The sequence below is a fragment of the Camarhynchus parvulus genome, chromosome 11, assembly GCF_901933205.1.
Source record: "Camarhynchus parvulus chromosome 11, STF_HiC, whole genome shotgun sequence".
NCBI lineage: Eukaryota > Metazoa > Chordata > Aves > Passeriformes > Thraupidae > Camarhynchus > Camarhynchus parvulus.
Window position 1 is genome coordinate 10,859,182 of NC_044581.1, and position 14,545 is coordinate 10,873,726.

The 14,545-nt window shown below is 44.7% G+C and overlaps 1 protein-coding gene across 4 annotated transcripts; it reads left to right on the top strand.

The window, feature by feature from the left end:
* The first annotated feature begins 789 nt into the window (after positions 1 to 789).
* AKTIP (AKT interacting protein) lies at positions 790 to 13,795 on the top strand. Of its 4 annotated transcripts, none has more exons than XM_030955880.1 (10): positions 790 to 843; positions 4,631 to 4,746; positions 5,999 to 6,204; positions 7,718 to 7,782; positions 7,866 to 7,966; positions 9,167 to 9,255; positions 9,327 to 9,425; positions 9,655 to 9,762; positions 10,255 to 10,315; positions 12,874 to 13,795. In XM_030955880.1, exons 2-10 carry the CDS (start codon positions 4,705 to 4,707, stop codon positions 12,982 to 12,984), a joined length of 882 nt encoding a protein of 293 aa, XP_030811740.1. In that variant the 5' UTR covers positions 790 to 843; positions 4,631 to 4,704; the 3' UTR covers positions 12,985 to 13,795. The 4 variants fall into 4 exon arrangements, with proteins under 4 accessions (XP_030811740.1, XP_030811744.1, XP_030811741.1 ...); XM_030955884.1 differs by having other exon boundaries at positions 12,877 to 13,795; XM_030955881.1 differs by having other exon boundaries at positions 809 to 884; positions 4,630 to 4,746.
* Positions 13,796 to 14,545: the final 750 nt, after the last annotated feature.

Consider the following 14,545-nt stretch of genomic DNA (forward strand, 5'->3'; position numbering starts at 1 on the left):
TGACGAAAGTCCATGAGTGGTTACGTCACTTCTAGTAGGTCAGAGCTCTTGGCTCATACAGGCAGCGTTAGCAGCACAATTTTGGAGAGGCAGAGCGGCTGCCTCAGGGGACACACACACGGCGTTCACCGCGCTGCAGCGCTGTGCCACTGTTCCGCTGCCCCTCGCTGTCCAGTGCGGGGACAGCCGTGTCCCCGCGGCTGTCTCGGCTGGCATCGCCACAGCTCGGCCTTTCCTGCCCTCCCCCGGGCTTTGCCCAGCAGCCCGGCAGCCGCCGTCCCGCTCCCTCAGCCCGACCCTCCTGCCTCAGCGGCCCCGCTGGGGCCGGCGCTCGGACACGGGGCGCTGCCGGACGGGCCCCAGGCCCCGCCCCAGGCGGCCTCTCGGGCCCACCGACCAATGGCGTGCGTCCCTTCTCGCCCCGCCGGCCAATAAGAGTTGCTTTTTTTCTCTAGGCTCCACCCCCGGTGCATTCGGCCAGCTGAGAGAGTGACAGGTGCACCCGCGCGGTCCCATTGGTCCGTCCTCCACGAGACGGACAGGCCCTCAGACCAATCGTCGTGCGCGGGGCGGGGCCCGCAGCTCCCGGACTGTCGGCCCCGCGCGGTGACGGAGCCGGGGCGGCCCCGGCGCGTCAGGGCCCGTCCCGCGCTGTGAGTGGCGGCTGCGGCCGCGCCGCCCGCCCTGTGGGGCGGTACCGGCAGCGGCGGGAGCCCATTGGCCGGGGGCGGCCCGGATGTGCGGCCCGAGGGGCGGGCGGTAAATGGGGCTGTGCCGGGGGGTAGCGGGAGCGGCGGCGGCGGCGGCGGGGGCCTGGGCCGCGCGGGGAGCGCCGGAGCCTCGGTGGGTGAGCGCGAGGGGCCACAGCGCCCGGCGCTGTCCGGGCTGAGCCTCCCGGGCGGGACGGCGGCGGTGGGCGCGGGGGTCCCGTGCCGCGGGGACGGGAGGGCAGCGGGAGCTGTTGTGTCACTGAGGGGCTGCGGGCTGTCCGCGGACGCGGGGACGGCACCTGCCGCCGGGGGGCCGGGCGGGCGCGGCCCGTTGGGGCTGCCCCCGTGCGGGGGCAAGCGGCACCGCGGGCCCGGCGGCTGCCAGCGGGGCCCGGCCCGGCGCTGCCAGCGCTCTGCCCGTCCCTCCCCGCCCTGCGAGCGGCTTGGCGCTGTCGCACGGCCGCGGCCTCGGCGGGAAACACCGCGCGGCCCGTTCCGGCTTCGCAGACTGCGCTTAACCTGCCGTGACCCCCGGCTGACAGCTCTCGCTGGAGCGCCCTGTGCCGGGGGACTCGGCCGGCCAGTACCCGTGTCCCTTAGGCTGCTGTCTAAGAACAGGTGTCGCTGGCGTAGATTGCAGTTTCCTATTGGCCTGAGCTCGTAGCAGCAGGTGCTAGTATGGAACGTGTAACCCACCTGTGGAAGAAGAGTTGGCGAACAGGATTGACTGGTCAGTGCTCCTGTTCGCCGCCGCCAGCGCTCCCGTGTTGTCCGGCAGGTTAAGGTGTGGGTGAACGAGGGCCTTGGGTCCAAAGGCGGTCGGGAGTGGCTGTGCTGGGGAGAAATGAGTTCCAGGGTGAACTGACAGCAACGGTTGCTGGACAAGCACGTAACACTGTGTGTGCAGTATGCACTGTTCTCTGGTGCTCTGCTGAAGTAGCTCAGTTTGCTCTCAGCTGTGGGAGTGGCTCTCTTTGATTTGTTGACGTTTCCAGAAAATCTTTAGAAGAGTGCTCTGTTCCAGGCAGATAAAGTTTCTTTTTCCACTTTGCATTAGTGCTGTGTTTGATCAAATAACTCCTGTTGGTGAGAGGAGAAAAATATGGCACGTATTACAACAGTGGGTAAAATGAGCCTTTTTTTATGAGAATATCTAATGTAGAGAAAGGAAAAGGTGCAAAAGCAAAGAACTTAAATGTTATGATTTTGCTAGTGATAATTTCAGTTTTTTGAAGTCTTTTAGAGTGCTGATGAAGTATCAGGTGACTTTACACTTGCTCTGACTGCTGGTGTGTGTTGCATACCTGGAGAGTGTGGACATGAAGTTATGCCTGGCAGCAGGTGGCTTTTGGTCCCGGTGTGGTGCTGTGGATAACTTTAAAGGTCTTTGCAAGAAGCAATATTTGAAGTTTCTTCAGAAGTTTTGTCTTTATCTAGTTGCTGTTTTAATGAAGGGAAAGCACTAGAGAAGAAGGTAGCTGTGGGAGGAGGACAGCTCAGGAGGGTTGCTGTTACTTGCTATTCCTAAAGCAGGAGAAATCAGTAGAATGCACTGGCACACCATTGAGCTCTTCTGGATGAGATTCTGTGAATGTTGACAGTGTGAAAGGAGAGAGAGGGGGATGGTTTTGAATGTTTTTATTCCCTTTCCATAAAATGAGAAGAGAGTATTGGGTAGTTTTGGGAAGCTGATGGTTTTAGTAGTTACAGCACTGGAAGATGCCATAATGGTGGGTGCCTTGGGGTAGACACTGAGCCCTGGGTAGGTGTGAATGCCTAAACTGCCTAGAGATTCCACTTAATAATATCAGAACTTGGCTCTCCTTTGTCTGCTGCAGACATAGTGAGAAGAAGGATGGACAGTCAAATGTAAATTTGCTGTTACATGGTTATTGTTTTTAATACTGATTTTAATAATTTCTTTGATTAGCGATGGGTGGTAAATTGCAAGGTGAAGGTACTAGAGAGCATAAGCAGTTATAGATACATTTCCTTTAGAGCTAGGGTTTTCCACTTTCATGCTGCATAGGAGTCCATGTGATTAGAAATAAACTTCTAAAACACCCTGGAAGGCTGCTTAAATGGCCCTTTTCTGGGGAGCTTGTACTCTGAGGTTCTGAGTGCTCCACTATAAACAGTATTTTAGCAGGGGTGTGAGACTGGAGGCAGTTTAACAATAAATTTAGGATGATACCATATGATTTGTAACTGGCAAAGCAACTCGATAAAAGTCATCTGTGCAAGACAACCTGGAAGTTATTCCTTAGCTTAACTAAGGCTCAAATAATGTTTTATTTGCTCTTAATAGCATGTAAGTAGGCAAAGCTGGAAGTGTACTGAGATACACAGCTGCTTTCTGAAGGGTGGATCTGGTGACTGAGCTGCATGTAACATCAGTTCCCAAGCTGCCAGAGAAGTTCCCTGTTTTGCTGGGAGTGGGTCAGGCTGGTTTTTACCTGCATGAGTTGTTCTTTGTCCTGCTGACTCCTTTTCTCCTATCTCTGGTTCTGGGATAATGCAGCTTGTATTGCCTTGTTGTAAAAACACTCCAGCCCAAAACAAACAATCTGATCCCACCCCAATCCCATAATCACTGCAGATTCCAGCTAATTGTCTTCCAACCTGTACCTCAGCTTCCAGCACTTTTCCCTCTTGTTGGAGCTGGAGCTCAGGTGCTCTTTGTGCGTCAGTTCCTCCACCCTCCGGTCACGCCAGAGTTTCCCGAGGAAATGTCTCCTGCCTTCCTGGCCCAGTGTCTTCCTGTCTTACTTAGTCTGGCTGCTTGGATGGAAAAGGCCTGTGGCACAGCCCTCTGGCATGACTCTGCTTTCCAGACAAGAGATGGGGAAAAGTGAAAACATCTTCTCCCTGCTCTCACAGGGCAGTAGCTGTGCTTTGACTTTCTCTCTTCAGCAGCTCAGAATGATGTGGAACTCTGGCTGCTGAAGAGGAAAAAATACCTGGAGGAACCTATTGTATATTGGAATGTTTGAGATGATTTTGGGTGGAGAAATTAATTGTTTTTCATCACTTTTCTGGAAGGTGCTTGCATTTTTTTAATGGTTAGCTGCTGCATAGCCTAGAAGGCTATGATTTGATATTGATGTTTCTTTTAAATATTTAAAATTCCTAGACTTTCTTTGGATAAATTGTCTGGGTGTGGTTTTTTTTGTTTGTGGAACAAGGAATAGCAAGACTTAAAAAAAAAGACAGAAAGAGAGGAAAGCAAGGACATACACAGTAGATGACACTGAAACTCCAAATACTGCTGAAGTCCTTGTTATTGGGCTGCTGATTTGAAGAGCACTAAGCCTTAGTGCTAATAATGAAACCATTAAATAAGCCACAGAGAAACTTCTGTGTTCTGTGGCTTTGTCTATTCCTGGTGGTGTTCCAATGCAGATGAAAACAAAATGACACATACATGATGCAAACTCAATGAAAGGATCATCTCTTCCCTGGGAATGACAGAGAATTTCTCTAACTGGGACACTTCAGAAATGTGCAAAGTCAAGAATATCTGTAAGGGACAGTTCTTAGCAGGGTCATGGTTCTGTCTGATGCTGGAAATGGGAAGGTGATAACTTTAATATTTGCCAGTGTAGAAAGTCTTCCTAAACTGTGCTGAGCCAAGAGATGACCCTTTTTTTTCTTCTCATTGGCAAGATGAATATGGAATGCAGAATGTAGAGTCTTTTTCTAGCAGAAAGGAGGCAGAGATTCAGGCGCAAAAATAGACACATTATTCTTCTGGAGCATATCATAGAGCTTTGGCATTTTTAACTCTTGTTGGTCTTACGTACATAAAGTTTTGTTCTGAAGTTACAGAACCATAATGACTGCAGAATTAGATCTGAATCCTATTTATATATTGAGTCCTGTTTGTCTGTTAAATGCCTGTTTGTTCTGTGTCCTTTTAGGGTACAAATCCAAAGGGCCTGAGGACACTCCGAAGACACTGGGAAGTTGCAGCCCCTTATTTGGCATACACGTTATGAACCCTTTCTGGAGCATGTCTACAGGTTCTGTGCGCAAGGTGTGTAATGAATGGATGCCAGGAAGTGTTGTCATGCTTGGGAGGGGTGGTAGCAGTGCTGGGAAAAAACATCAGGTGATCTGCACATGGTGTTTTATTGTGCATTTATCCCGAGGGTTGTGATCACCTTCAGTAAAAGTGTAAACTAGCTTTGAGCTGTGTTAACTGGAATGTTCCTGTGTGTAGAGTCTACTTCAGAATTTGTTGACTTTTTTTATCTGAAGCATCTTTAAGTAGGAAATGTGAAACAAATTCACATGGTGGAAACACTTTTTTCTTAAGACATTTTAGTGTCTTATGTAGAGCTTAGCCAGAGTATGTGCAATGAGCTTTGACAAAACTATGCCTCTATAGTGCTCGTGCTGCTTGAGGTTGTAGCAGTAATAAAAGCGTGGGAGTTCTAGGGTTAATCACTTCCCAGGTGTTCAGTACTAGAGCAAATTATGTAACATTGATCATGAGTCCAGGTCTTGGGCCCTTCAAAACACCGCAGCTTAAATCCTGCTTCAGTCACCACACGTAGCCTAAGCACAAGTCTGTAGCCTGCACATTTGTCCTGGCAATCCGTAGAATGATTTTGAAGTCTGTGAGTAGTACAGTGTTTGTTTGCAGTGGTTTGTTCTTTTCTTCTGAGGAAAGACAGCAATGGCATAAAAAGGTTCCTATAGTAAAACTACTTAAACTTGGTGCAACTGTCAAGGGGTAATTCTTTCACTGTAGGAGTGAGTTATAGGATCAGTTCCAAGTGGAATGTTGATGTCTTAAGTACAGGCAGGAAATGAAATGCATAAAACCTTGTTTTTTCATCTCAGTTTTACTACACTGCTTTAAAGAGTCTTTGAAGTCTGCAGTGTAAGGATGCTTGTCAGGAGAAATGATTTATCTTGATGCACTGTGTGCTAGAAATAGATTGACTTGTAAGCTGATGTTATATACTGTCTGGTTTCAGGTTCTAAATAAATGTAAGCCTCCTTAAGCATTTGACCTAATCTGCAGATTTCCTATCCAGCATTGAGTACTTTTGTACTTGTAGGTTGTGTTCAGTTGAACAAAAGTCTATGTAAAAATACAATGCAAAGGGACACCCCTCCATGCCCTTCCTCAAGCAATAGATCACCAAAACCCAAAATATGTTTCATTGGCCTAACTTGTAATTACCATAATTTGGTTTAAACCTGTGTTAAAATATGTTCATGTGTTAAATGTGTCTGAAATATGGCTGTGATCTCATGGTTCTCCTTTGGTTTGACAGAGATCTGACACTGAAGAGAAAACACTGAGTGGAGAGCTTCGAACCAGTCCCCTGCGAGGATCTGCAAAGAAACAGTTGCCTTCCATCCCAAAGAATGCTGTGCCAATAACCAAGCCTGCTTCACCTGCCACCTCCTCCCAGTCCACCAATGGAACACATGCTTCCTATGGGCCTTTTTATTTGGAGTACTCACTACTTGCAGAATTGTAGGTTTTCACTTTTTTCATCTTTTTTCGGTCACTGGGCTTATGCTTCAGTGGGGAAAAAACCCTGCTGGGGCCTAATTCTTGCATGGTGTCTGTCATAGTCCTTCAAGGCAGGAAAACATTGTGTGCAGAGTTCTTTTTCTGGAGTAGCAGCCTTGATCTCTTCAGACAGAAAGGGAGAAGAAAAATGAGATTTTAAGGGGTGCATTTAAGATGTCATTCTCTCAAATTATTACATTTCTTAATCTTGACATAAGGACATCGTGAGTTTAGTTATTCTAATGGCTTTTTGGTCAGAAATACCAAGTATTTGAAAAAGTATTTAAATAGAAGCAAGCAGATGTCAGGTGGGAAGATGCTTATGAATATATGGTGCTATCTAATGGAGTTAGGATGTGGGGCCTTCCTTCAGTTGTCACATGAAACACTTGAACACTGCCTGATCCACTTGATCAAGTGGATGTTGGGAAGTCTGTATTCATTTCTGTGATATTTAATGTGAAACTTGTGAGGGAGGAGTTGCATTTTACCCATCTATTGATTTGTAGGCTGCTGTGGGAGCATAACAATCTATCTTGGGAACCTTCTAGTTATATAACTGGTTAGTGCTACAGAGCTGAAGGGACTTCCTCTGTAATAGACATACTGGATTCCCAAGTATGTGGTGCCTTTTGGAATGAAATCCCTGGAGTCCTTATGCAACACTGAGTCTCAGTTCTTGTATTTAACTGTTAAATTGAAAGGGAGAACTCTCAAAACATTTATTTCTTTTTCAAGGAATTGACATTGCCTTTTAATTCAAGAAAGATATTTTTCTTCTGAGTAAGTTATATTGGTACTATAATGCAAATTCATTATTGGGGAACTAATAACAAATACTAGGGAAATGGTAAGCAGAGAACTGTGTTAATGTTTTGCTTTAAGATTGTTGTTTATTTGTGCAAGTATGTAGAGTTCAGTTTAATGAACTCATACGCCAAGTAACTGGAAAACCTGTGAAGTTAATTTGGTTTTTGGCTTGTTTTGGCCATTGTCAGTGTAATCTTAGCTTGATCTGCAGCATAGTGTCATCTAAAACTGAAAAAAAAACTTGTTTAAAATTGAGGTTGGAGTTTGATCGCATTTCAGCAGCACCTACAATTGACTGTGAATCTGTGTTCAAAATTACTTAATTGAATTTCTTTTTTCTTCCTTACTTTGAGACTGGGGATTCAGTAGAAAATTGTACATTTCTGTACTGACATATGTTAAATGCATGTACTGAGGGAAGAATTTTTGTGCTTCTCTACTTAGTTTTATCTGGAGGAATAGTGTTCTCTGCTAGTAAGTCTTCAGGTGGAGTGGTGTGAAAAGCAGGAGGGAAGAGTGTGATTTGACTATATTTGTCACCTCCTTCTGTGAGCCACTTTGGGAATTGGGAGTGGAAGGAAGCCCTGTTGGGCTGTGGGTGGTACATGCTGGGTTTGCTGTGTCAGTGTGGCTGTGGAGCTCTGAGTGCTCACTCTGATTGCAGCACCTTGGTGGTGAAGCAGAAGTTGCCAGGTGTCTACGTGCAGCCCTCGTACCGATCGGCTTTAAGTAAGTTTAAACTTAATTTTTAAACTGTTCTATATATGTACATTTGTTAATTCTTTCACTCAAGCAAACTTTCTTGCTTCCAGTGTGGTTTGGTGTGATATTCATAAGGCATGGGCTCTACCAGGATGGTGTGTTCAAGTTCACTGTCTATATTCCTGATAATTACCCAGATGGAGACTGCCCGGTAAGTGGTTGTGTCTTGGGTTTTTCTTCTTTTCTGGTGGTGTAAGTATAGCTTTTTGTTAAAGCTGATACACCGATTAGCTTCCCTTTTCCTTGAACTCATTTTGTTCACTTGACTGGGCTCATTTGCCATGTCTTGTACGCATTTGCAAACCACTGTGGAGGAATTGCATTACTCTGATTACTGAGACTGGTGTGGAGTGAACTTCCTGAGGTCAGATGTATTAAGGTGTTAAGTAATCAACCAGTTCTTTCCCTCCACTCTTGATTTGCTACTTCCTCAGCAGGAACTTGAAACTGAAGCCTTTAAAGAGGTATCAGAGTTCTGAGTAGTGATATAATGGAATGTAAAATCCAGACACCTGTGCTGTGCTTGCTATAATACTGCAGAATTTCTTGATTGTCTCTTCTACATTACATTGAAACAAGGAACTAAAATTTGAGGAGAACATGGTGAAATAAATGGAGAAGGAAATAGGTAGTATGGTATTATATTCCATCTCTTTCTCTTTAGTGAAAGGGTTCCAAGTTATTAGAACAATTTTAAAATAAAAACAAAAATATACTTTGTGGTTGTCACTCTTCAGAGCAGCTTACCCTCTTGGCCATGCTTCTTTAAGAGGGAGATTTGAGGGCGGGTACACACAACTGCTGTGTTGGGTAGCTGCCTGCTTGGTGTCAAGTTTTATGTAAAGCTCTCATCTTCAGAATAACAGAACTAGTTGGAAACCTTTCTCTTGAAACTCAGTTTTCTTTTGGAAGAGCACGTGAACACATTCATGAGCTGTACAGAGCTGAAGACACCAAGGTGTCCCTGCTCAGTTTACTTGAGCGTATAGGATAAAAAAAATATTGATTGTAGCTCAGGTACGTAAAATGCTTTCAGTCACAAATCGCTAAACCAGAAAAACTCCTTTAATCTGTTCTTATCTGATATTATTACCTGTGTTGGCACTAGTGCCTGTGCAGTTAACTGGATTAGTTTCCTGATTTGGTGATAGCATGTGAGAGAGAACAAGACCCTTCATGTTACACAGGTGTGTTGGGTTACAGTTCCACAGTTGGTAGCAATCACTTGCAGTTGCTTTGTTTTAATACAGTAACAATTAAGTATTTGGAAGCAACATTTGACTGACCTTCACCCAGTGATGTTGGCATTAGGATTGAAGTTGTCATAATGAATTTTTTTTTTCTAACACAGCGCTTGGTTTTTGACCTGCCTGTCTTCCACCCACTAGTGGACCCTTTATCTGGTGAACTGGATGTGAAAAGAGCATTTGCAAAATGGAGGTTAGTGCTGACAATTTGATGGATAATTTGAGAAGTTGGTTCCATTCTTCATCATGCTTTGTTCTTTTCAGGAGAAACCATAATCACATATGGCAAGTGTTAATGTACGCTCGCAGAGTCTTCTACAAGATTGATACAACCAGTCCTCTGAACCCTGAGGCTGCAGTGCTGTGAGTATCTTCCACGTGTATGGGCATGGCCTCTTTAAGAGGTTTTGGCATTAAAAAAAAATTGGTTTTTTTCAGAAACAAGAGGTTTGTAAAATTCTGTCCACTCGTGGTCTCTGCCTCCAGGCTTGGTTGTGTTAGGAACTCAAGTGGGGGTTTGCCAAGTCTGTGCTTCTAGAGCAAACTTGTGGCTCCTTGCAGTTACTTAACACTACTTACTTCTGTCTTGCAGGTATGAAAAGGATGTTCAGCTGTTCAAAAGTAAAGTGATAGACAGTGTCAAACTATGCAGTAGTCATTTATTTGATCAGCCCAAAATAGAGGACCCCTATGCAATCATGTGAGTACTCTGAGCAAATTCACCCTGTCCTAATGTTTTGAGAGCAAGCTTTGGTGTAGTTGCTGATGGCAACCTTTCTCTGTCAGGCTAACTGGCTTGCTTGTGTTATAGAAAAAAAAATCTCAGAACAATAACCAAACAAACCTCAGAACAAACAAAAAGCCCTTAAACATCCACCTCCCTCAAGCAGAAATGCCCATGAATTAATATTGCTTTCTGGCTTTCCTGAGCTCAGTTTCCATGACTGTAGCTTTGGTCAGAGTTGTAAAATCCTTCTAAAGCTTGCATGCATGGGGGATGGAGTAGTCAGCTTCATGATGAATTGTTGAAAAGATCCATGACAATATGAATTTAGTTTTAACTATATGTTTTAACACCACTTTAATTTACTTAAAATTCAATGAACTAAACAAAGGAAAATCACTGCTTTCTGCTCTCTTTGCTGTAGTTTGCGAAAATGCCAAGTAAGAGTAAACTATACTTTTTCCATAGTTTCTCTCCATGGAATCCAGCTATACATGATGAAGCTAGAGAGAAGATGTTGACTCAGAAGGTACGTGCAAAGTTCACATTCTCGCTCTAGGAAGGGTTTATTGCCTGATAGAGGAAGAAAGATTCTCTGTCTCTGTGTACTAGAGAGACCTTTTCCCATCCCTCTTTTGGCTCAGCAGGAATGCTGGAGCTGCTGTGGTCTCCTAACGAAGCAGTTATGTCACTGCTCTAACTTCAGTGTGTTAAGTAATTAGTCACTTAGCCAGAAAGCTTTGTTAGTACAACTCTTGGCACAGAGCAGATTTTTTTTTTGTTGTTTATGGATGGAAGGGATGAAGAGCTTCACTGGCAGCCTGTTAGCTTGTCCTGCAGTTGTCATGGCTGTTACCCATTTCTTCATTACCTGACAATCCCCAGCTGCTTTGTTTTCTTCTGTTGAGATTTTTCATTACTGAATCAAAGCTTCAGCACTTTCTCCTCCTTGCAAAGTTTCTGAAGCAGCACAAGCACAGTCTCTTGCTCACTTCTCTAATGCTGCAGATTTCTTATGAGACAACATCAGTTCACCAAAAGGTGCTGAGAGTTCCTTCCATCACAGAGTGTTCTTTCTGACAGAGCAAGAATGTGTTGGCTCATAGAGCTTTCACCTTATGGGTGATGGGATGCAAGAGATTCAGACTGTTCATGTGTTTTGTTTTCTTAATTACTGCTTTGCACTTGACAAGGCGCACAGCAATTCTGAGTCTGTACTGAGTGGCCTGACAAGTCAATCCACTTGTAGTACAAAGGGATTCTGAAACAGTGGCTGCTGTCATAGCTGGACTGGCAAGGAAATGCACTCTGAGTGTTTTGGTTACTGACTTGGCCTAAAGCTGTGTTAGGGTTTGCTGGGGTTTTGGGTAATGAAAAATTATTTTTTGTCAGTTTGAACTTGCCTTCCACACTTCATGCTTTACCCTCATGTTCTTGCATGTCTTCTGGTATGAATTAAGTTTTTAAATTGATCTTAATACAACACACTGCCTGAGCTCAGTGTGGCAGTACTCCCAGCTGCCAGAGTCACATTAGAGCCTTAGAACACACAGGAAAATATTTTGGCCAGGTTGACTTATTGATGTTCATAGAAAACCTAAGAAATACGTTTCATACTTCTTTTTCTCATCCCTTTCTCCTTCATTCTTCACCTCCTTCTTATCCTTAAATCAAAGAAAAATAATAGCTCAGAGTACTTGAAATGGAAAGGGTCTGGTGTCTCAGAGACTGATAGCCAACAGTGACCTTTCTTTTGTCCTGTTTTCTTTGGTGATGCCTGTTGTTTTCATTTTAGGTGAAAATAAACATCTTCAGTAACTATTGCATGCATGGTCCTGTGTTGCTCCAGTCAATTGTTGATAGGAATGGCCCAGCTTCTGTGCTGTAGATGTGTCCAAAGTGTCAGTGTAGCTGACAACATTCCTTGTAAAAACAAGTTCCCAAGTCTTCCTACAGCCCCGGATGCATGTTTATTATCCCTGAATTCTGTTCCTTGGGTAACAGCTGGGCCATTCAGGAAGGGCAGTGATGTCCCAGTTCCCTGCTGAGCACTTGGCTTTTCCAAGGTGTGGTTCCTGTGTGCAGCATGGGAGAGGCAGCTGCCACTGCCAGGCTCATGCTGAACTCATCCCTCTTGTTTGCTGTTGTCCAACGTGTTATGGCAGCTGTGTCACATGTTGTCACCTTTGGCACAAAGCATGGGGAGGGGCAGAAGTGCAGGTTTTCTCTTCCTGCTCCATTAATTTACTTTGTCAAGTGAAAGACTTTCCATGTTACAACCAAGTCTGCTCATGCAGTTTTCACTTCCTAGAGCTCAGCACACCATTCCAGGTTTGATGTAGTTGTTGTACACTTCCTGCTATTAGAATAATTCTGCAAGCTCTTCTGCTGCTTTGGCCAGCTAGAGGAGATGTCTAATTTACTGATCTCTAACTACTTTGAATCTACAGATGCTCCAAGTTGTATCTTTTTTTCTTCAATTTCAACCTTTTTTTTTTTTGTCTTCTAAATTGCAATAGTGAGTTCAAAATGTTTGTTGCACTGTTGGGTAATTACTGTTCAAGCATTTAAATGTGACAAATGCTCAGGGAAGGACAGGACCATCCTTGGAAAGCATTAGGAAACTCCCATGTTTAGCAAAGGCATTAATTGCTACTTTTGGCACATTAATTTGGGTTCCCATCCACTTGTGGGGTGCAGTGTTCCTCCCCAGCATTGCCAGGCAGAACTACAGGAGCAGTGCTGGGGGAGGTTTGGATTGACATTTCTTTCTGTAGAACCAAGAAATGTGCAGAGGAGCAGTGCAGTGCTGGGGCCTCCAAGCAAAAGGAGTATCCTTGAGTCTTTATGGTGGGATAGGGCAGCTGTACCCAAGTCCTTCAAACTCCTCTGTTGTCAGGGTAGTTCTGCAGATGCCACACATGTTCCTAGAAAGTAAATCAATGGCCATCTTACTGTTCCTCTTTGAGTAGAGGAAATGGTGCAAGTCTCTTTTGTGCTTGTATTTGCTAAAGGTAAAATAGATGGAGGGGGAGTTGAGAGGGTTTGGGTATGTTACAACTGTAACTTTAGCTTTGTTTTCCCCAGAAGAAGCCGGAAGATCAGCACTGCAAAAGCATGCACGTCTCTGGCCTGTCCTGGGTGAAGCCTGGCTCGGTCCAGCCCTTCAGCAAAGAAGAGAAGACGATGCCCACTTAGCTGTCCTGGACACTGGTGCACAAAACACTTTCTGGGGGTGGAGGGTATGTAACGGAGGGAGAAACAGCGAAGCAGCAGTTTCCTTCTTGACTACGGATTAGTGAAACCCGACTGGTAGCAGTGACTGCAGTAAACCTCTTCAATGGATTACTGACTCTTAATGTTTTACATATGCATTAGGTTTTAAAGGCTTGCCTGGAGTTTGGAAGTCTCTCTTGAACACTACAGTACTTCTACCTGAAGACTGTCTAGGGTGGGTAATTCCTCAGGGCTCTGAAATGCCTGGAGGTTTTGGGTTGGTTTTTAAGCTTTTATTTTTTCCCTCCAGGAATAGCAATTTTTTAAGAAGAATCTTAAATCACTGGCGGAAATATTAGTATGGGAAATACGATGCCAGAGTTGAGCTGTGTTCATGTAAACTAATATAGCAGAGTTAAACACTATATTTAATGGTTTTAAATACTTTTGGTTTCTATTGTAAATATGTTAGGATTTGAAATTGTAAATAGACGGTTAATTGACTCCATTTAGCACTTTCCAGAAGTAAAGCTGGGGATGATGTATGATGTATTATTGATTTGTAAATGGATATTGTCACTAAAGCGCACATTAGTCTGGCAGGGTGAAAGCAGAAATGTCAGGCTTGTTAGAATTTTTAGTACAGAAACACTAAAATCAAAGCTTTTAATGGTTGTCTCTTGAGCTAATAAAATCTTAGAGGGTTTTAGGTTCCCTAGGTGTCTAGGGGATTTCTTAGGATAGTTGACTGATGTGTGTTAATAGTGACAAAATAAAAAGAAACTGTGCTCTAGCTTTTGTCCCTGTTAGTCTGTGCTGTGGGTGCTTAGTGAAGAGTGGAGCACCTGACTACACAGGTACTTGTCTGCATGGGTGTTTGAGATGCTCATGGGATGCCAGGAGCAGCTCCAAAGCTCAGGTGAACTTGGGACAGACTCTTCCTAATGTCACAGCCTGGTGTGATGCCTTTCCTTGCTTCCCAGGAGTGTCAAAACCTGTAGTGCCAAGCTCCCCTTGGAGCTGGGCTGCTTTTCCTTTGACTCCCTTTGCCTGTAGTGGTGGCATTAGTGCAGCCAACTGCCTTGGAACAGCCTGTGGTGACTCGAGGTGTTTCAGGAGGGTGGGCAGTGCTGTGGGGTTTGTGTTGAGTTCTTTTGTGTTCTGTTTTTATCTGACAGTTAAATTCACTTGTCATTTGCAACCTGTTCTGTTTGAGAACAACTCCTTGGCTAAGGAAATAGAGACTTTCCCAGTAGTGTCATACACTCAGTGACAGGAAAAGCAGATGGCTTTGTGGCACTTGTCTCTGTCAGTGTTCTGAGTGGCATTCATGTCCCAATAGCCTCAGTATTCTGGACACTTGGCAGGTTATGAGGAATTGAAAGTGCCTCAGAACTGCCATGTGCCTGATCAGATTTGCAGCAGAGGACAGGAATGGAGGAACTGATTTCAAGGTGAGTTTGTATTGTCTGAAAAAGTGCTGCTATGTGCCTTTCAAGGAAAGGATGTGGGAAAAGTTTGAGGGTGCATGTATTGGCCTGGA

What these genes read in the sequence shown, in the direction of transcription:
- AKTIP (XM_030955880.1), top strand. Translation starts at nt 4,705, where the DNA reads ATGAACCCTTTCTGGAGCATGTCTACAGGTTCTGTGCGCAAG. An exon ending in ACCCAGATGGAGACTGCCCG is followed by an intron (nt 7,967 to 9,166) that starts GTAAGTGGTTGT and finishes TTTCTAACACAG; the next exon opens with CGCTTGGTTTTTGACCTGCC. An exon ending in GAGGACCCCTATGCAATCAT is followed by an intron (nt 9,763 to 10,254) that starts GTGAGTACTCTG and finishes CTTTTTCCATAG; the next exon opens with TTTCTCTCCATGGAATCCAG.